This window comes from Lampetra fluviatilis, chromosome 29, assembly GCF_964198595.1.
Source record: "Lampetra fluviatilis chromosome 29, kcLamFluv1.1, whole genome shotgun sequence".
Taxonomy (NCBI): Eukaryota; Metazoa; Chordata; class Hyperoartia; order Petromyzontiformes; family Petromyzontidae; genus Lampetra; species Lampetra fluviatilis.
The window spans coordinates 959,705-981,858 of NC_136303.1; the positions used below are offsets into that span (position 1 = coordinate 959,705).

Below are 22,154 nucleotides of genomic sequence, written 5' to 3' on the forward strand. Positions count from 1 at the left end.
AGAGTAACTTCTTGTGTTTTGTGATCCCCAGATTTCCCTGCGATGCCTGTGGCCAATCCATCCGATGGTAATTCTGCCCACACTCCTCATCATCCGCGGCCGATGAAACGTGCATTCTGTAGTCGGGCCGTTAATCGATCGTCGTTGTCTATAAATCAATCGGCAATTGGTTATCGATGCCAAGCGTCGTGAAGTCGATGATCAAAATCCTGCTTGGTCGTCGTGAACGATGCAGCCGAGTTGTCCCGCGCGAATGCTCCAGTCGTATGGCGCTTTGCAACGTGTTTGGACACTTAGATCAATTTGTCCATGGGTCAGGGCAGGAACTGGTACCACTTAAGGTAGCAAACAGTTAGTCACAACTATTCGTTCATATACTGCCACTAAGGGTGAATTTTTTGATCACCTCCACTCATTCTCAATGGTTATCACATCACTTGCTTTTGTTGGACACAGAAATAAATTGGAACAGCTAAAGTTATGCCACCTTGGCTGGTCCCGAAGAGTGAAATATGCGGCCGGGGCTCCTGCACCCAGGGCCTTCACGCTGGTCAGTGCAGGTTGGTGAGGGGATGGTAAACCGACGATCGTTTTTATAACGGAAACGTCCCCTCTTCTGTAGCAATACCCAGTGATACCGACGACTTAGAACGTGGAGTGAAACACTGACACTCAGTTCATAACACAAGTTAAGGCCACTTCAACCTTTTGCTTTAATGCCTTTCCCATTGCGCTCCCCACACATTAAGACACAGTAGAGCTTTTTAAACGACGAGGGTGGTTCACGGTTAACGCGCGCTCAGATTGCAAGCCACTGGTTGAAATCCAGGGGCGGTTTTCCTCTGGGTTAGCCCGCGCATCGAGCAATATTTGCTCCCAAGCTTTCCTCCGCGTACCACCGTGGGCATCTGGGAGGAGTTGCCGATGCCCGCGTGTCTGGTGCCTGTCGGAAGCTCGAGAGTAGAATCGTGAATCATATTTCACTCGCGTTTGGGAGCGGCGGCACGTGTCCCCCTGGCGTGCCTCACCAGCGTGCGGGGGACGTTGTTTGTGTGCGCGTGTGGGCAGCAGGCCGCTCAAGCTCTCTGCCCAAGCTGCCCAGGCTGGCGGGCCCCTCGCTCGACGTTTACGATCTCTCGTCCGAGTCCTCCTCGCCTGGAACGGGGGCATATCCCAGCATCACGCCCAGCAACAGTTCCTCGCCGCGTCTCCTCCCACGATACCCAACTGTGGACGAATCGGACATGGAGAACGGTGCGCGACGACTCGTTCTCTCGGGCTGCTGTGCCGTCATCAGCATCGTCATCAGTACCATCATCATCGGTGTCATCATCAGCAGAAGCATGAGCATGGTCGTCATGAGTATCATTGGCATCAGCAGTAGTATCAGAATCATCAGCCGAAGCATAACCGTGAGGATGATAATCATCAGTATCATCAACATCATCAACATCATCAGCAGTAGTATCAGAATCATCGTCTGCATCGTCATTTTCAGCGTCATCATGTCAGCATGAGTCCCTTAACTGGGCAGCAAAAACAGCTTTCTTAGCTTGATTCCCAGCCATGGATAATGTCGGTGGCGAGTAATATCTGAGCACATCCCAGGCCTCCGCTAGGTCGACTAAGCCTTAAGTGAGTACCCCGCGCTGTTGCACCGTGCCGGCCTTAATCAGTGCTCACTAAAACCACTTTTCCTAAAAATCTGTATGGCTATACGGGGGATCTTTGTCTCGGTTCATCTTCATAGTGCCGGCCTTCATAGATGCCAGCTAACAGCACTTGCGCCAACAGCCTGTGGAAGACTAGATGGGGGATATTTTGTGCGTGCGCGCGTGACCAGGTGGCGTTAACCCTTCGATGGGTCGCCGTTCCTCCGAGCAGCTGGGTGCCACGGACGGGCGCACGCCCAAGCACCGCGTGTCCTTGGAACCCCCAGTGGAGCCCTCGCCGATCCCCATGGGGGATGAGGATGGAGGGGACTCGGACAGGTACCCCTCATCGCCGCCTCTGCGACATCACCCCGCTCGTCACGACACCGAGCCTGCACACACACGCACAGCCAAGCCAGCAGTCAGGTGGCCGGGCAACTCGGAGCGCTTTGCTGGCAATGCCGAGTTCTTGGGTTGGAATCGGTTCCAGGCATCCACTCTAAGTGAGAAGGGCAATGCTACATTCGCAGTACGACCTCAACGATATACGCAAAACCACAGTGTATTAAAACAAACTCTAAAGTGATTTAGCTTATAACACATTTAATGGCCTTGTTGTTTGATGACACAGCTGTACAATTCTAAAATAATTACGTGCTAGTGATCAATCCAGGTTCTCTAGTGTAGTGAGTTGATGATCTCAACCCCCGTAACTAATGACTGCACGAAGAAAACCCCATCGTATTAAATTTGGTTCTCCACTCGGAATACATTACACCAGCGCTGGGCGTTAAGCATACCATCATGCAGCGGACACTGTCGTGGGAAAGTGCTGCCCCTTAATGTTGGCACCAGATGTCATTTCACTTGCAGGGGTCTCAGAGTGAGCTCTGTATGTAATATTCGATTCTATGGCTTGTTTTCACTTGCGTCACTGGCTATCAGACTCAAATGAACTCGGTCCTTATGGGATTCTCATAGCGGTGCTCCCTTCCCCCCCTCCACCCCCCCCCCACCCCTGCCGTGCAGTATAACCAGCCAGACGGTGTCGGAGTCGGAGAACGTGAGCCGTCAGTCTATGGTGTCCGTGCCCTCGGAAGACGACCAGTCACGCGAGCCCGAGGAACTGGAGACGCCCAACTGGCAGCATTCGGTCGACCCCGAAGTGCTTAAAGACCTTCCCGTCATTGAGGTCAAGAGGCAGGAGGTCATCAACGGTAGGCCGTCACCGGTGTCGCTCAAACCCGCCACGCTGTGATTGGGTTGCTGCTTTGTGGCCGTACTGCGCGGTATCGTGCGGTACAAATCCCGCAAGTGATGCCACCATGGCGTAATGCTCGGCACGCTGGCCTTGCATTTCAGTTCTGTTAGATCCAGCTGGTTCGATTCCTCCTCCCCACTCCCACCCTCCTCCCTCCCCGCTTCCCACAGCGATATAAATGGGTATACCACAGTCAATCGGTAGGCCACGTGTGGTGCGATTCCCACCTCCAGGATATCTGCCCAGCGTGCAAAAGCAGGTCACACACCCTCTCGGGCAATCGATAGATTACCCAGGATCATGCTACCTTACCACCCTGTTGTTTGAAGTACAGTTTCTACTGTGCAGTAGCTGCGGGATAGAGAGCGGCTGAATTACAGGCAACTGCCTGGACTTGAACCCCGGATCTCAACGGTGCCGGCCCAGCGCCGTGACCCCTGAGCCCACGGCACCGCCTCGACGTTTTGTCGCTGCCGAGGCTGACAGCGGCGGCGCTCTCTCATTGTGCCGCGGCGCAGAGCTCTTCCACACGGAGAAGAAGCACGTGCAGAACCTGAAGGTGCTGTACGAGGTGTTCTACTCGCGGCTGGCGCCCGTCCTCACCAACAACGAGACGTATCAAATCTTCATCAACCTCGACGAGATCCTGCCCATCCACGGTACAATCCACCAAACGCCCCACACCTGTCGCCACCTGTACTGCCGTAGCAGTCTGTGCCTGCTGGACATCACAAAGATAAAGATCCCCTGTGTAGCATTGAGCCAACTGCTAACGCACCTCCGATTAGCACGGTTGGCTACGTACGGCGCAAAACAAGTTCAATGTAGTCACATACATACATAACAGACTTTTTGGGCAGGTCCTGTTTGCGAACACCTCTTTAAGGCATTACATGGCACAACATGGGGTTGTGTGGCTAGCACCACACCCACCTGCCTTTGTCTCCCCAGTACTGATATTTGCACATGACACCAATTACTCGATTTATGGTTGGATCTACTTGGAGAAAGCCCAGGACCAGTTCAGGTAAACCATTCCTGATTTTAGCACTGGCCGGGAATCGAACTCGGTTTGCTGTGTTGGTTGTGCAGTGCGCTATTCACTGCAGTGTTACGATGCGAACGTTGTTCCTCCAGATGTGAACGTCCGTTATTGACCCTTGGGCTGTGTGCAGAGAGTCTGAACGAAGCCATGCGGAAGATAAGAGAGAAGAGCCAGGTGGTGGCCGAGATTGGAGATCTGATGCTGGCCCGGGTAAGGATATTGCACTTGGTTGACAAGTTTAATACGTTATTAGACACTTAAACAGGGTGCTGGAAATGTTATGAACCGTTCGTCTGTACAGCAATCCTAGCAGATGCTCCGTCTGTGCACGATTAGCTCTTACATGGCATCGGAGTCCCTTAACCCATGGGGTTCTTGAACATTCCTCAAAATGTCCACGCTGATTCTAGCAGCACGCTCCGCTTGCATTTCCTCCTCAAGCTCTCTGATGTCTGTGGCACGGTCGGCCTGGATGCCCGACTTCAATTGCCCCTGCAAAAAAAAAGTCGATGCTCTTTCCGCCTTCACCAACCCACACACGGACCAGCGTGGTGAAGTATGGTCAAACAAGCCTCACGACTCGCGTAGCGAGGCCCTGTTCCAGAAGTGGATTGACACAAGGGCTGTACATGTACGCATGCAAATTAATCGTTGCAGGGCTAGTAATTACACTTTTCAAGTTCACAATTACCAAGTGCATAAATTGGATTTTTGAAGAGGGAAACATTTGAATCTCAATATTTTAATTTGTTGTCAGTTACAGCGGGGCATGTTGTGTGGAGCTTGTGTGCATCTTGTGATTGGAAGGGGTGGCAAAGTTGTAACACTCGTGTCTCACAGCAACAACTGCCTGGGTTTGATTCCCAAATCGTGTGTGTGCGAGTCACTTCATGCAGTCAACCCATGGCACCGGGGTCTGTCCCATGACCTGCCAGCGAGCCTTGGCATAAGCGCTGTGGTGATGTCACCACCACTTTGTGACGAATGGCAGCTGTTGTTGTGAGTGTATGTTTCCACCCCCCCCCCCCCCGATTCTGCAGAGAAGAGAATGAGTGCGTGAGTGAGCGCGTGAGTGTGTGTTAAGTTTGTATGGGCTTCTTCTGGGTTCTCTGATTTTCTCACATAGCTAAATTAAACATACAATGTAACTGGTATTGGCCATACATCCCAGTGCTGTACTGAATACTTTCCTGCAAATTCCACAATTGAGATTAAACAAAGCAACATCAGCCCCGATGTCTTCCCCCGCACCTATGATTAACACAGTTGGCTACGTACGGTGCGAAAGAAGTTCAACGTACACACATAGGTACAAAACATGGCAGGACCCTCCTGAAAAAGAGTGTTGAGTCTCGGTGAGGCTTTACTGGAGTTAAATAATAAATAAATCTTCATGAGGTTATTGCAATACAAGGACTTTAGATGCCTGGTATATATCTTGCCTGCTTTTTTCTGGCATAAAATACAAAAAAATCGAAATACAAATGCCAAATATAAATATAGATTTTGCACGGTACATTTATACGTACATTATTTCAAGTAAATACATTAAATGTGGTGGAGCGCATGTAAAGTCGCTAGCAAGGCTGCGCTATGCACCTGGCGACCCGAGTTTGACTCTTGGCCACAGCTAACATCAGCGGCAATACCAGAGCCCGTGTTGCCCTTTCTGCTCCCTTTAACTTCCCGCAGTGACCAGCGTGGCAAAGTGACGCTTTCCTGGTTAGACACATTTAGCAGCAATAACGCGCGTAGTAGTAGTAGTCGTGAATAATAATAATAACAACGACGATGACGACCTCGCTGCCTCCGTTGCGTTTGGCAGTTTGACGGCGAGGCTGGCGAGGTGCTGAAGGCGGCCACGGCCAAGTTCTGCAGCCTGCAGTCGCAGGCGCTCGACATCGTGCGCAGCAAACAGAAGAAGGACCCACGCTTCCAGCAGCTGATGATGGTGGGGGAGCACGACGCGCACAATGGGTCGTGCACTGTGTGTCGCGCACAATGGGTCGTGCACAGTGTGTCGCGCACAATGTGTGTGCACGTACGTATGGTACGTAGCCAAACGTGCTAATGGGAGGTTGCGGGGGAAGGACAACAAACTAATCTACAAAAAACAGCTCTACAGAGATGAGTTTTCAATGTAGATTTTAAAAGTGCGTAGCTCCGGTGGCTTCATAATATCGGAAAGAAGAGCGTTCCAGACGGCCGGAGAAGCAAATCTGAAAACGCCGCGCGATGCAGTGAGCATCTTTGTTCCATGACCAGCTAAAAGCCGCTGATGCAAGGATGTGCCTAGTGGCATGTGTAGAATGTTTTATTTTTACATGGAGCGACAGATATGGGGAGCAGGCAATGCTGATTGCCTATAGCTACATTCGATGGCCTTCTGTTAAGAATAATGATGGAGCGGCAGCCAATGAATGTGACGCGTCTTGAGGACGTCCCAACGTAGGAGTGGTGCGATGAAATTGGCTCGTTTCTAGGGTGCTGGTGGATTATTGGATCACAGGATCGCAGGAGGTCGTGACGATTTGGGGAGGCCTTCAGTGGATTGCTGATGATGACGATGTAGCCCGGATAATACCTTGACAAATACTTCAACAGTAAAGCGCGTTGCAGTAGTCGAGTCGTCATGACGCACTGGAGTCTTTGTTGCGGCTGCTCGCAGGAAGCGGAGAGCAAGCCAAAGTGCAGGAGACTGCAGCTCAAAGACTTCATGCTGACCGAGATGCAGCGCCTTACCAAGTACCCGCTGCTCCTGCAGAACATTCTCAAGTACACGCAGGGTGAGTGGTCAAGCACGCACCTTTACAGATGTGCGTGTGTGTCAGTGTGTGGGGAGCGTTAGTGTCACGGTTAGTACGCTGCGCTACGAACCAGGCAACCCGGGTTCGATTCCCGCTCACTGCCAACACCAATGACGATTATCCGAACCGGTCATGGGCCGCCCCTAGGTCGACTCAGCCTCAAATGAGTACCTGGTGTTGTGTGCAAACATCACCACTGGGGAGACAAAGGTGGCCGGGCGTGGTGTTGGCCACCCACCCCTCGTGTGCTGTGACGGCCTTCATAGGTGCTCGCTAACAGCACTTGCCCCAATAGTCTGTTCAGGCTATACAGGGGATCTTTGGATTTGTCTTTTGTGACTGGACACCGCATCGGCAGATCTTGCTGAGGCTGGTAAGGGGTTCCAGGGATCATCTTGGATCACCCTTAGAGCGTGGGTTCTTCTGATGCTCCTATTTCCTTTCCACTTGCTGCTGCTGCTGTGTAATCCCAATTGAGTAATTTGCTGGTACTTTTTCAGCATTGGGATGTTTGGCCAATCTTGTTAAATTGTGTATTATGTTTACGTATCTTTTTTACAATGGGGGAATCTGGAGAATCCGAAGGAAAGCAATGTCATTACTGAGGAAAATATACAAACGCCACGTAGAAAGGCACCCAATTCAGGAATCGAACCCAGGCCATTCTTGCTGTGAGGCACTAGCGTTACCACTGCGCCAGCCCGATAAACAAATGAATGTTAACAGTAATGGGATGCTGAAGTATGATATTGAATTTAGTCGAGAGGAAGATGGCATATGTGTGTATGTGTTCGTACATGTGTGTGTTTGTATGTGTGAATGTGTGCATGTCTTCGTAGCGAGCTGTAGTGGCGTGTTTAGCGCATTGTCCTACGGACCTAGCGATCCGAGTTCGATTCCCGCTCACAGCCAACGTCAGTAACGAATTTCCGAACCGGTTCTGGGCCTCTCAGAGGTCGACTCAGCGTAAAATGAGCACCAGGTGTGGTGTGTAAACATCAGCATTGGGGAGACAAAGGCGGCCGGGCGTGGTCCTTGCCACAACACCGCATTCATGTGCCGTTGCCAGCCTTCATGTAGGTTCTCGCTAGCGGCACTTGCCCCAGGAGCCTGTTGAAGGTTGTACGGGGGGGATCTTTGTGCGGTGCAAACAGTCGAGCACCCGGACCACAAGAAGCTGCACAAGGCAGGGGAGTGCTGCCGGCGCATCCTCAATGACGTCAACGAGACCGTGCGGGAGACCGAGAACGCGCAGGTACGGTGCCAGCTGCGTGCGCGTGTGTGAGTGCGCACACGTTTGTATGCCAACGACGCTCGCCCGCCAAGAAATCGCGTGTGCGTGTGCGCGGCGCTCCGGGGACATTGCAACAACACGCGTGTGTGTGTGTGTGTTGCCGTCCGTGGTGCCGGACGGCAACACTGTGGTGGGCAGTGCCATGGGGGGAGGGCCAATTTAGATTGGACCATCCCTTCATGGCGTTTGTAACCACCACAGCGGCCAAATGGGGGGCTCTGGACGGGTGCGAGGGGCTGGTGACCCTTCCACCTTAAATTAACTACCACTAAACTACGAGTTAAAAAATTGATGAAGCTTGTGCCGGAGGCCCCGGGGGGACAGGCGTCTATGATGTCTCCTGGCCAAACCCCATTTGGCGGAGCCAGGAGACTGAATCCTTTTCCTCGGGGCTCCTCCAGAAAGAACAAAAAGCCACTAGGGATGGCCCCGTGGAATGTTCGAACGCTCACTGCGGAGGAGAGGCTGCCACTCTTGTCGGGAGCTGGATCGGTACCGCCTGGATCTCTGCTATTCAGGAGGTCCACCATGAGGGGTGGACAGTCCTCTACTCGGGGCAGGAGAGTGCCAAACAACAGTGAGTGGCTGTTCTTCTGAACAACAGAATGAAGGGGGCGTGGGAGCGTGGCGGTGAGGTGTGGGAAGCTGTAAGCCACAGGCTACTTTGGGCTCGCCTTCCCATCAACCAGAGGCAAGGAGTGGTGGTCGTGGTTACTTATGCCCCCACCGACGACGAACATCCATGGAGGGATGCAGGCAAGGCTGATGAGTCAGATGCCTTCTATGACCTCCTGTCACAGGTGCTGGCTAAAGTGGCCCCTCGGGATAGAGTCATCTTGTTGGGTGACTTTAATGCCCGAGTTGGTCATGATACTCGCACCTGGTCTGGAGTGATTGGAAGACATGTGCCAGATCAGCTCAATAACAACGGTATGAGGCTGCTAGATTTTTGTGCAGCCCATGGGCTTGTAATTACCAACACGCTGTTCCGGCATCGGCGCATACACACAACATCATGGATGCATGCCGGGTCCAAGCAAGAACATCTGCAGGACTACATAGTAATGGAACAGCGGATGCGGGCCCATATCCGGCAGGCAAGGCTGCGTTGGCTGGGTCATGTAGCCCGCATGCCCAGCCACCGCATGCCTAAACAGCTTTTGTTCGGCCGGATCGAGGGGGCTAAACGGGCGCGGCACGGGCTAGAGAAGAGATGGAGTGACGTGGTACAGGAGGACGTGGAGCTGAGTGGACTTGCCGATGACTGGTACCAGCGGTGTCAAGATCGTTGTTGTGCGCACGGTGCTCCGGGGACATTTGAAGAATTGGGCGTGGTGGGTAATATGCCCCCCGATTTTGACAGAATGTGAGTAGAACGTAGAAAAAAGAGGTAAAAGGTGCCGCCCTGCAACTGGTTGCCCATGCTGCTGCTCGCAGAAGGGGCTTCCATGGCGAGAGGGAGCTCTAGAAAGCCCCTCTACGATGGATGTTTTGGCCTATTCTTGCACACTGACCAGATGGATTGAAAGCGGTGGGAGTGTGTAGCCAACACACGCGACCGGTCGCTCGTCTAACTGATTGTAACCCACTCATCATACCTCTGGGTGGACGGAGGAGGGGAAACTGGCCCCCATTGGTTCACCTGCCATGCCAGGAGATCGAATTGGCGGCCTCTGGCTTGCAAGTCCGGTATGCTCACCGCTAAGTGGTGCCAGCATTCCCAGTCAAATTTACTCTTGGACCAAATCATCCGCGATGCACCCGATATGGTCAGATCACAGACAAAACAGTGCCCACGACCTCCCCATCCAGCGGTGGATTACAGCAAGTGCCATCCAATGGAGGTTAAGTGCGACGGTGAAACGGGCGCCTGCGTGCCGCATCTGTGTGTTTGTTCTGAACGTTGCGTGTGCGTTGCGTGTGCGTTGCGTGTGCGTTGCGTGTGCGTTGCGTGTGCGTTGTGTGCTCATCCGCAGAGGCTGGAAGATTACCAGCGACGGTTGGATCTCTCTTCGCTGGAGCGATCCTACAACCCGCTCGTCACCGACTTTAAGGTGTGCGACTCCCAGATGCCACCATCCCACGGTTGTCGCAGAGCACATTTCTGGTCGTGCGTCTGGCGGTGTTTCTATGGTTCGTTAGTGACGCTGGAAAGGATTGTTTGCTTGTTTTGTGTGGTTGATGGAACACGTTTGGTCTCGTGTTTTTCGCTCCAGAACCTGGATCTCACACACAAGAAGATGCTGTACGAAGGTCCTCTCACGTGGAGAGTCAACAAGGAAAAGAGCATCGGTGAGTCTTGTTAAAGGCCTGATTCGGTTATGATCAGTTTAACACGTAGGCTTTCAGGACATTTTGTCTTCACGTCATCATTCCGTTAGCGCAAGGCTGTCACGAAGGCGCTGTGTTTCACAGCGGTCTGCAATAGTTTCACAGTGGGGGCGATGTTGCTCTGTGTCATCTAAATCGATTGATTTACAGAACATTTTAAATTATTTAGCAAACATGGACCATAATGCGTTATGGCCGACTATTTTTCGAATGACGTCACGGGATCTTTTTAACGTCTACCGTGAGGCAAACGGTGCGCGGTATCTTACGGTTGATACACGGGACAGGCTTTACTGGGGTGGCGGCCTGCCGGCATTCTAACCACGAGCGCTTTGCGGGTTCCACCGCCGTGCTCGCGCTCCACGTTGCGCACAGACACGCCCACGCGGGCGGTTCAACGCTTGGATGGTGACTCTCCCCCCCTCCCCCCGGTGTCCCCGCGGTGCGTGCCGCCCCCCTCCAGACCTGCACGTGCTGCTGTTGGAGGACCTGCTCGTGCTGCTGCAGAAGCAGGACGAGCGGCTGGTGCTGCGCTGCTACAGCAAGACGTCTGCCGGGACGGCGACGGACGCCAAGCAGACCTTCAGCCCCGTCATCAAGCTGGGCACGGTGCTCGTTCGGCCCGTGGCCACCGGTAAAGCGGCTGGCACCGCACACGCGCCACCGCAAACGATTCTCGATTATTTTGCGCGGCGGCCAGATGTTAACTGCCTCGCCTGGTGTGCAGGAGGTTGTGGGTTCGATCCCGACCCTGACGCCTGCTGCTGTGTATTTGGAGTTTGCGTGTTCCCCCCATGGTCGCCTGGATTTTTCTCCGGAGACGTAAACCAAAATTAAAGTTGAAATTAATGAGGAACGAAATAACGAATCGTCCTAAATCGAATTAACTTATTTCGCGGTACACCTGTATTATGAGTGTAGATAATCGATATTTGTTTCAATTAGATGTTTTAACTGCACCATGAGTGAATGCGCAGTGCATGTTAGAGAGAGAAGACGATTGCCTGTGTTGCGATCGAAACGTCGTGATCTATTATTTTTCTATCTACGTGACTTTACCGAAAGACCCAAAGAGTATGAATTCCTGCAGTCACGCAAGCTTTGAATCAAGATTCATGTTAGAACAATTGCGAATGTTGTTACATCACAATGGAAATAATGTTACATAATCCAAAGGTTTTTTGCAATCATTTGTTTTTTTTTCTTTCAGATAAACGAGCCTTTTTCTTGATCACGACGTCACAGTTGGGCCCACAGATCTATGAGCTGGTGGCTGTCACGAGCAAAGAGATGCTCATGTAAGTGCGTGTTCGTGACATCTTAGTGATAAGAAAACTGCTTCCGTCTGTGAGCCACCACTCGCTCAAGTGATGTCCGTCGTGCAGAGTAAGGGCATCATTAGGACAGAAAGTCATCAGGGAGCTGCCTGCGATGTTGATGACGAGCTATGTACGAGCTATGAATGGCCGATGAGCTTTAACATCGGTCAAAAAAATTGCCACCGAAATGTTTCGCCATGCTATTGTTACGGGGGTTGGTTCTTGCAGACGGGGAGGTATAGGTGCGGGAGACGAGCAGTATAATGCAACAATTGATTTTGTTGAAATGCCCTCGCACTGCTCACCACGTAGAACCCTGGTAACATACTTATGTTGAAAAGAGGGGGTAACGGTCGTGGAGAGAGAGAGGGGGGAGGTAGATATTGTTGCTAAGGTGGTTGTTGTTCGTCAGTTGGCAGACACAGTTGGAACATGCGGTGGAGAAAGAGAAGCAACAGGAAGGCACTCAGAACATGACCTCCTTCATCCTGCTCGGGCCGCAGGGGTACAAGAAGCCACGCGCAAGCACGTACGTCTCACTCGCACAGCACCGCACGTCACGGCCGCTCCGGCCTTTCCAACGGTTTCGACGCTTACGATCACGTGCGCCTTTATTTCTCCCGGCGCAGGTCACACGAGCACAAAGATTCCGTTGCGACGGTCGTCGGCAAGCAAGGTGGCGACGACGTCCGGCCGTCCTCCTTCACGTCCCTGTCCGGTACGATCTCCACTGGCCCCGGCCGCGGACCGGAACGTTGCCAGTGCCGCCCCTGGTTTGTCTCTCTCTCTCCACCGCCTGCTCCAGTTGTGTTTGGGTTTTTGTCAGTTTTGCTGTCTGGTGCGGAGGCCTGGAAATTGCTTCAAGCTGATTCGGATTTGCTGCGGTCCTTCCACATGCGACGCCAAAGACGCCTTCTTGGCATCCGATGATTCGGCGATCGTCAGAAATGTTACCGTTGCGTCTGCGATCGGTTTCCTAGCGAGTGAGAGCTTAGTTCGAGGGAGACGGCTCTCACTTTTTGGATGCGTAAACTCCGGCAAATTGACCACCCCCCCTTCCCTGCGATATGTGGACTAAACACATTGCTTGAGACACCGGTGTATGGCAGCAAGAGCAGTTGATGCAAATGCTGTTACAAGAGGTCACACGTTTGGCACAATGGTCGGTGACTGCCAGTCTCTTGTCACGTGTACCTCGCTTTGCTATGGCTCTGCTTTCCTATCTGGCATAGTAACATGGTGACATGTGCAGCCTCCACATCCTATGTCTTCACCTCGATTTTATAACAAGTAGTTAAGTAAAAGGTACGTTTTAATTAGCTTATTTACATATATCTTTTGCGTTATGTCTGGGCCATCCCCCCCCCATTACCCTCAATAATTGCAGGTTGACTGTGTGTGATATTTGCAACCTCTGCTTATCATTCCTGTGTGATCCAGCCGCTTGCCAATAACGACAAACAGATCCTTGTCAGTGAAAAGGATTTACATGTATCGGGTGCTCGCATTAGCAGGGCCTGGGCATTGCGTCTCATCTCAATCATTCCGATTCCCCCGCTACATTGTGGCCTAAGGGGGGGGGGGGGACCCCGGTGGCAGCTGGCCCTTCGCAGCAACTCGAGGTGCAAACGACGGCATTGCATTTGCAGACGACATTCTGGATGTGACGGCTGGAAAGGAGGAGAGCGGCGACGTCGCGGCGAGCAGCGGCCTGGACGCCTACAGCGAGCCGGAGGAGACGCCGCTCATGACGAGGGTGCCGGAGACGATGAGCAGCAGGCGGAGCGTTGCGGCGCAGCTCGAGGAGGAGCCGGGCGCGGAGAAGGAGCTGGCCCAGGCCGCCCTGCGCGACGGTCAGTGCCGTTACGTTCGCGTGTGTACCCACCGGCCCGTCCGGCAAACTCGCGCGTCAAGTCAAATTAGAGTTGGGATATCCGGTTGTAGCTAGGAGATGTTAACTACCTCGCCCGGTATACAGGAGGTCGTGGGTTCGATCCCAACCCAGGCGCCTGCTGTATATTTGGAGTTTGCGTGTGTCTCTCCCCGTGGTCACGTGGATTTTTCTCGAGGTCCTTCGGTTTTCGCCTCCACATTTAGAATCAACGTGCCTTCAGAGTATTCGGCTGCTATAAATGTCCACGTGATAAGCCACTCTTTTGAGCTATCGTTTGTGGCCAGGTCGCGTTCTGAATAAGAGCTACATAGCTTAGTGGGCCTTAGCTGGTAAAATATATATTTTTTTAAAGAAGAAGATATTTCACAAATAAGGGTTAAATGACTTGCATTTACAGGGCATTTGCTTCAATGCCTTTAGCAACTAGCATCGCAATCCATCGCATCTCATCTCAACTCTTCCAATAAACTGCCGTGCGGGATGTGCGTGCGGATCAGAAACACGGACGTTGGCAAAAAAAGTATAAGGAAAGCTGACGAGGGCGCACAAAAAGCAGGAGAGCTGCATTCTTTAAATCGCACTCGCGAGACAGAGGGACGCGTGGATCGGAAACGTACGCGAATCGGAGTCGTCAGAGTGACCGGTAAGAAAAGTGACGTGGGCTGAGGCAGGACGCGTCGCCGGAATGGATGACGAGGACGTGCAGCCAAAGGACGGAGCACGCCCGAGAGGCAGGGCACCGCACGGTGGGAGCGGCGCAGTCGGCTCTCTCCGTGTGGCAGGGGCCGTGTGGGGTTGTTGCAATGCAGGGCCGTGAGAGATGGTGGCGGCGGTGGCGGCGTGGGGGGAGGCCTTCCTCTGGAAGTGAATAGATCGTGGCCAATTATGTAAGAGTATAGGTTTAATACTGACCGCTTTTTGCGTTTGGTTTGTTGTCGTACACCCCGCACCTCCGATTAGCGTGGTTGGCTCCATGCATCCGTGTACACGTGCGGTGTGCGCGCGTCCGTGTGTGCAGTGGGGCTTCTGCGTAGGATGCTGGTGCGCCACCTGCGCGTCGTGGCCGGGCCCCGCGACGACGGCGACTTGGAACGCGGCCTCAGCCTCCTGCAGTCCCAGCTGTCGTACAGCCCACACCCCGCTCGGTCCCCCCACCACTCCGCACATGGGGAGGAGGCGGTCGACGGCAGGCGCGGAGAGGCCGACGAGAAGGATGCGGATACGGCGGTGGCGGGGGGGTTATCCGGTCCTCACGACGGCTGGAAGGGGGACGCGGGACGGGGCGCTGGCGACGCCGTGCACTTTAGCGACGAGGAGCAGAGACTGGAGCAGAACGGCACGGGGAGCGCGGAAGGGGGGACGGTGCCGATCATCCGCCGTGAAGGTATGGGGCCGACCCGCCGCATCCTCCCCCTTCACCCTTTCGGGTTTCACCACCAACAGCCTTCGTGCTCGTGTGCATGCCCGTGTTGATGTTGAGCCTCCCTTTTTGCCAATCCAATGCTGGATGAGGCCCTTCCGATCACGCCTACGCGGGCCATGAGAGATGCCTGACCGTACTTCACCGGGCCGGGCCGGGCAGGTGGAAGAAAATGGGGAGGGCAGCCAGTCGGTCGTCTAAATCGCGTAATAATGATCGTCGTGCAGAGTCGAGCCGAGGGCTCTTAGTGACAGGTGTCAACCTGGGGCTCCACGGCGTTGACGATGTGCTATGTACCATTTATATAAGACCAACGACCTTTGACGCAAGTCACAAAAATATTACTGATGTTTCAACATGCTCACCTCTGGGGGGGGGGGGGGGTTGGTGCCGGCAGGGAGTGTCGACCTGAGAGCATAGAAGCACAGCACAACACAGCCCTCTTGTTATGTACCTACGTATGTTGAATTTCTTTCGCACTGGACATAGCCAACCGTGCTAATTGGAGGTGCGGAGAAAGGACAACAAACTAGATCAGTTGTAAAGACACGAGTTGTAAAGACATGAGTTGTAAAGCAATGAGTTGGCCACAGCATAGCACCGCAGCAGCCAGTAGTTATGCATGGCGGTCATCAAAACTAAAGCAAAATATTTTACCATGTAATGCCCACAGAGCTATATAGCTCTTTTTCAGAAGCGACCTGGCCACAAATGTAGCTCAATGAAGTGGCTTATCATGTGGAAATGTATAGCAGGTAAATACTCTAAACACATGTTTCTAAATGTGGAGGGAAAAACCGGAGGAGCCGGAGAAAAATCAACGCGACCACAGGGAGAGAGACACGCAAACTCCAAATATACAGGTGACAGGGTCGGGATTGAACCCACGACCTCCTGTATACCAGGGGAGGGAGTTAACATCTCCCCAATCCAATGTCCCGAGCTGACACCCTGCTTGACTTACGATGGCGAAAGCGCTCGGACCTGTTCCGGGTGATTCGCTCGAAGGCTCTCGAGCGCCTCCGGCGTCGCTTTCTCTTGCAGGAAACTATTTCTTTTTGGCGAGGCCGAGCGGACCCCAGGAGAGCAGCACAGACGACGACGTGGCGGGGGGGGGCGGCGTGGAGAAGCACGAGACGCTTGCCGAGAGCGACGAGGAGGGCGCAGGGGAGGCGGCGGCGGCGGCGGCGTCGGCGTCGCTCTACCGGAGCGAGGAGGTGTCTGAGCGGCTGCAAACTTTCCCGAGCAGCAGCAGCGGGAGCGATCATTTCAGCCGCTACCACGACCACACCGCAGTGCCGGCCTCGCTGTACCAGGTGAGCGTTGCCCGCGCCTCGTTCATCTGTGCCTTTGTGTTCATGTCCATTGGTAGGCACGCTTTTTGCAGCACAATTTTGCCGAAAATAGTCACAAAATATAATAACAATTTACACTTCTTAAGCGGCTTGAACCTGGAGACCACAAGGCGCTGTACAAAACACGCACACACCCACACACGTGCAGGCTCACACCAATCCGATCCAACCCTAAAACATTTGGATAATAGAAAAAGCCCTTTAAAAATGAGTTGCGTTTTCGGGCGCGAGTTGAATGAACCGAGGGGGGGCGGGGGGGGGGGGAGTCAGCAGAGTGAGCGTCCAGTGGAAGTGAATTACGCAGGCTGCCCTTGCCCCAAAAGTCTGTTAAGGCTCTACGGGGGATCTTTGTCTTTGTTTGCAGGATGAACTGGAGCCCCCGTCACCACGTGTGGTATTCTCCCCACTGCCCGTGGACGATGTCTTTAATACACTGGAAAGCCTCACTCAGAAACTCAAACTGCTGCAGGTAATTACGTCTGCCGGCACTGTACAGTAGAGCACACCATCAGTGCTAACACGCACGTACACTACACGCACACACGTCCTATATAACTACGCACGTACTGCATTTGCAATAAAGATACGCATGTGTACAGCTAGTTTTTTTTTACGTAACTTTAATTGAAATCGTGGCTAGCCACGTATGTATATTTGTTGAACTTCCTTTTTACCGTACGGAGTCAAACGTGCTAATCGGAGGTTCTCTGTTGGTGCGGCTGGCCGGTGTGTCAGTGCAGCGAGCCGTTGTTTGGCCGCGTCGTGGCCCTTGACGCGAGTGTGCGCCGACGCTGTTATTGTTGTTGTGCGCAGGCCATCGAGGAGAAGTTTAATATGAACGAGTGACAAGATCAGGCGCGGCCCACTTCCAGGGACCCCCACTCTGGCAAGCAGCGATGTGCACGCCCCCCCCCGCAACCGCGGACCGTCGCTAAATCCGCGTGAAGCTATGAGCCCCCATCCATGGCTCTGTCTGGCACATTCACACTCACTTCGAGTACGGTAATGTGACGTTTAAGACCGTTGCCATTTTTTCTCCTTTTTTTTAACTGCTGTATAAAAACCCAGATGTAAAAGACACTGGATGGAGTTGACGAGGCAATGCTTTTTTTAACTCGGCGCTTGGGCGTCTTCAATTCATTTCAATCCCAAGGCTAAGTTGCACAAAGGTAGCCTCGCTTTCGTAAACAAAAAACTTTCAGTTTGAGGTCGTCCTTAGTCCTTTGTGGGATTGGACGGTGGGGGGGGGGGTAATTTAGGGAAAACAAAATGCACAATTACAAGTAATCATCGTTTGCAATGGAACCTTGGGAGAAAGCAGGGGCTGCTCAATTGGCTTCTTGACGAGCTGGTTCTTTTTTTCTAAAGAGCTTGCACAGGCAAGTAAGTTTACCAGCACTTGCCAGAGTACTCAAGACTCGCTCGATCTTTTCAGATCTCTGAAGTCAAAAGCCAAGTGTTCCAGCATTACACCTACCTGCCTTTGACCCACCAAAGGTGTAAGAGGCTTTGCGGGCATTTGAGGTCAATGAAGCCAATTCCGTTGGTTGTTCTGCATTCCACCAACCTCCACCCACCTTCGCAACCTGCACCGACCCGCGCGGTGAAGCACGGTCAAACATCTCTCGCGGGCCTGCAAGGCCCTCATCCAGCGGTGGATCGACAATAACGGGTTGTACGTGCGCACACACTTTACCGACGGCGCTACCGTGCCGACGCACTGGGGTTGTTGTGCACCTCCGACCGTGTCCGTCCGCGACGCTGCGCGGTGTGGCAAGCAGGCCGGCTCGAGTACGCGGCGAGCCGGGGGGGGAGGACTGGGTAACTGTGTGTGCTACATTTTTTTGATTCCACATCAGATGCTGAGAATGCAATATGGTGGGAGCCCCTTCCCCCCCACCTCCCCCCCCTACTATTCTTGGGAGATATAACCAAAACGATGTAAATGTGACAGGGTTTCAAAGGGGTGCTGTCTTCTTGTTTTTGTAGGCGTGTGTCACTTTTGAGTAGTAGGGGAAAGCCTCACGTATTTATCTGCTCTTAAAGATTTAGCAATGACCTCAGTACGGTTTTGGGTGGTTTGATTTATGCATTGGAAGAAAACGCACACTTGTACAAACAGAACATTAATTATTCACAAGCGTTTCGATTCTCTATACATCCACAGAGGACAGCAATCAGAGTTTTTAAATTGTGCAAGTTTTGGGAGGGCCCGTAATATTAATGATACATGTAAGAATAATGTTCATGATGATTGATGGTGGTGGTGATGATGATGGTGGTGGTGTACATGCAGACATGCTGTAAGAGTAATTATACATATATTTTTAAACGTTAAGAATGTAATCATACGCGTGCTGATTTTTAGGAGCCGACTAACCGCATTAATGAGCTGCTTATTTTGTGGTCGCCCCTCCCGGTCGTCACTACATGGCCATCCCGCGTTGGGGTGGCCATCTCTCCTTGGTAGTCGTGCGATCTCTGGGACCCGTGTGCTCAGCCTTGACAAAACGTTGCTTTGTGACGATGGCGTCGGAACACCGAGGGACGCTTGCGTGGGCTCGCGTTGGTAACCCCGTGGTCCCGGGTTTAGCCAGGCAGGAGGAACACAGGTCGTCGGTGCAGTACAACAGCGCGTATCTGACTCGCCAGGGGGACGGAGGTCAAGGCGAATGTGTGAACGTGCCGAGAGTGACCGTCACACCGTTGTGCACAAATAATAGGTCAGCGGACACAAAGCTCAAAGCTGCTTTGGAGGGAAGGTGCGCTTTCGTGAGCGAGCGAATGTTTCCTAGAGTAGGACCACGCGATCGTGCGTGACAACGGTCGAGTTTGTGAACGTCTACAAAAAAAGTTTAGTCGAACAGTGCACAGACACTGCACAAACACTGCACCGGGGCGAGGGCGGTTAATCCTGACGGGGGCAGACACGTGACGGGTCGGATATGCGACAATTTGTACTGTGGTTGGTTTCTACGGGAAGAGAGGGGAATGATGCTGGAAATCGGATGGATGGGACCGGGCAGCTGATGAAACCCCCTGTTCATGAAGCACATCTTGGATGTATTCTCGCCCCCCCGCCCACCACCACCAATAGTTTGGCGATTTTATTTGGGGATCAGGGAGGGGGCGGAGGGCTACGTTTCTTGAGCAATGTGCATATCGCTGTGCTGGTATCCCATCATCAGCAATGACAACAGTGTAGCATACTACGCACCCAAGCACGTACGTAAGAGTACCAGTGAATTGTTTGGCAGTTTTATGGCTCAGGTAGACGATTAAACAAACAAAAAATGCACAAATGGCATTAAAACACTAATTTCCTCGTCAAGCAAACAACCGAACGGCCGTCAGCCACTAGACCCTAAGCCGTGTGTGTTCTTTAAAGCAACCGATGGCGAAACATTCGTCCGTGGCTTGGCCGTAAGTGCTAATTCTAGTTCAAAGCAAATTTCCCTCTGGTACTGAGCAATTACAGCGGCGGCAGCGGCAGTAGCAGCAGGGGCTGCTGGTCTGAGCTGCCCACCGCCACTGCCGCCCCCTCGATGTAGTGTGGGGATCATCTCGACCCACGGACACATTGGTTCTGGCTGCCGGTAAAACGACGTGACTTGTCGCCGCGTTGCCCCATTGAAGAGCGGTCGTTTTTGTCCGACACCGATTCCGAGCTGCTTTTTTTTTACCGGAAGATGTTTGGGTTTTATAGTAGATGCCGTGAACAATGGGTTTAGTCGAAACTGTCTTTTTTTGTAATCATTTAAGGCTGCATGGTTAAAATGCTTTAATTTGTGCTAGATTGGCTCCTGATCGTTCTTCCTTGGTGTCAATTATGGAGGGCTTTCTTTTGACCACATGCATTCCATGCACTTTCTTTTACTGGACTTAGATTCATATTATTATTGTTATTATAGTTATGACATTACACAGATTACTGACTGGACTGCCGGAAACTGGCGACTTCTTGTGTGTTTCCCTTGTCTCTTAGATACCAATGGCATAAGTAACAGGAGAATGATGTACATTTGGGCCCTGTGTGCTATTTAATTTTAACACTAATGCAAAAATGCCATAATATACAGTTTGTGGGTGATGGCTGGGCATGTAATATAAATGAGGCCCTAATTATTGCGGGGCGAGTTGTAATTATAGACGTATAGAGGCGCCTGTGACTTGTCCGCAAGGCACGCGGACACGTGTGTACGTTCAGAGGGCACCCGGCGGACGTTAACGGCGGAAGCTCGTGTTATGCATTGACAATAAACAAACCCTTGTTGTAAACAGAGTGCCATCTTTACCTTTGTGGTATGGAACTCGCACGTGATTTGCCCCAGGTATTGTCACGGAAGTGTAAAATCGTTTGAATCGGCAAAGAGCAGACGATGACTTTGCTCATCCGCTCCCGTGTCGTCGTCTGTTAAGAGGAGCCGTGCGCAACCTCTGATGATCATTCAAGCGCCGTTACAGACCGTGCGGGGTGGCTGGTGGGGGATTGCCTGTGCCCCCCCCCCCCCCACAAACGGTCGTCTTTGGTCGGACTAAGTTGGTTTGATGGATACGAAATGACTGAATGGATTGGTTTTCAGTGGAGGGCGTCGGAGATTTGTCACATGTGACTATTATTGTTGAGAGAACGTGCTGATTTTTATGAAAATTTTAAATCTTATTTGGAGAACCTTTCCAAAGCACTAATTACCGTAGTTTTGGTGTGCACGAGTTCGTGGTACGGGATGGAGTTCCACTATCGGTTTCTCACTCAACGCAGGTGCACCCTTCCAAAACCATGGAGAACGGAGTTATGTACATGAACGTGTTTGGAAAATGAAGACGCTAAATTGGAATCTGATCCAATTTTTCTTTTTTTACAAACTCCGCCAACAAAATTCACATAAAGCCGAAACGTTTTACCTTGAATTGGCTTTATTTGTTTTAACTGGTTGAAAACTGAAAATGTACAAAATACCATATGGTCGATTCCACGTGTAACAGAATTATAGCGTGCAACAGAGAACCAGCTACAGTGAAACCTCAATATAATACAGTGATAAACCACGGGGACCATACAATTGAAATGCTGTTTGTGGGGAAACATTCAATGGGGGAATGTTCGACCGCAGCCGTTGGGCCAATGGGGGGGATACTTTTGGGAGATTTTACAAATGGGAGATTGGACACGGAAACCGCACGAAGCGGAAACGTTATAATGAGGCTTCACTCGTCACAAAATGTAACGTTTGGACTTTGACGAGCTCAAAAGTGTTGGTGCGCCGCGTAAAATGTCTTCATTTACCTCGCGGCGTATCGCACTTGCATTGGTCTTGTAATCCCGTTGCCGTGATATCGCCCATATACATTTCCTTTATTTTTGTTATTTTTATTAAGTCTATTGAAATGAAATTGCATCTACAGATCGTGTACTTATTTTTATGAAAACATTCTATGCATAGTAAAAAAACAAATAAAACAAACAAACTCGTGTTGATTTTCGTGTGCCTTCAGAAACCTTCTCTCCGTAGCGGCATCTTTTTTAAATCCTTTATATTAAGTTCACTTGCTTGCTTGCTTGCGCGCTTACGACCGTGCAAATCTTTCGGTCGTTTTTTTAACCAACTTCCCGTGATCCAATCGAGCTGACATTTTGCACACAGACTCGTTGTGCGTGACAATTTATTTTCGTGAAAAAATTTACCAAAATTTTCCACTTTTTAGGAAAAAATAAATTTCATTTTTAATTTAAAATACCAATGTGATAAAAATGAAACTCTTACTCAAGAAAAAC

General features: G+C 51.8%; 1 protein-coding gene across 4 annotated transcripts in view; it reads left to right on the plus strand.

Moving 5' to 3' along the window:
• The window catches only part of LOC144942922 (rho guanine nucleotide exchange factor 11-like), a 48,326-nt gene extending 26,476 nt beyond the window's left edge, over positions 1–21,850 (plus strand). For 2 of the 4 annotated variants that reach the window (XM_078869947.1, XM_078869950.1), the window contains 20 exons: positions 32–67; positions 1,069–1,254; positions 1,844–1,991; positions 2,682–2,869; positions 3,432–3,572; positions 4,089–4,168; positions 5,784–5,909; positions 6,627–6,744; positions 7,920–8,020; positions 10,036–10,113; positions 10,276–10,351; positions 10,854–11,024; positions 11,601–11,688; positions 12,122–12,238; positions 12,339–12,427; positions 13,359–13,562; positions 14,622–14,987; positions 16,068–16,339; positions 16,743–16,847; positions 17,192–21,850. In XM_078869947.1, the coding sequence (XP_078726073.1) occupies positions 32–67; positions 1,069–1,254; positions 1,844–1,991; positions 2,682–2,869; positions 3,432–3,572; positions 4,089–4,168; positions 5,784–5,909; positions 6,627–6,744; positions 7,920–8,020; positions 10,036–10,113; positions 10,276–10,351; positions 10,854–11,024; positions 11,601–11,688; positions 12,122–12,238; positions 12,339–12,427; positions 13,359–13,562; positions 14,622–14,987; positions 16,068–16,339; positions 16,743–16,847; positions 17,192–17,224 (2,723 nt within the window). In that variant the 3' untranslated portion in view covers positions 17,225–21,850. The remainder of the gene's footprint in view (positions 1–31; positions 68–1,068; positions 1,255–1,843; positions 1,992–2,681; positions 2,870–3,431; positions 3,573–4,088; positions 4,169–5,783; positions 5,910–6,626; positions 6,745–7,919; positions 8,021–10,035; positions 10,114–10,275; positions 10,352–10,853; positions 11,025–11,600; positions 11,689–12,121; positions 12,239–12,338; positions 12,428–13,358; positions 13,563–14,621; positions 14,988–16,067; positions 16,340–16,742; positions 16,848–17,191) is intronic. The other 2 variants (XM_078869948.1, XM_078869949.1) reach the window with 2 other exon arrangements.
• Positions 21,851–22,154: the final 304 nt, after the last annotated feature.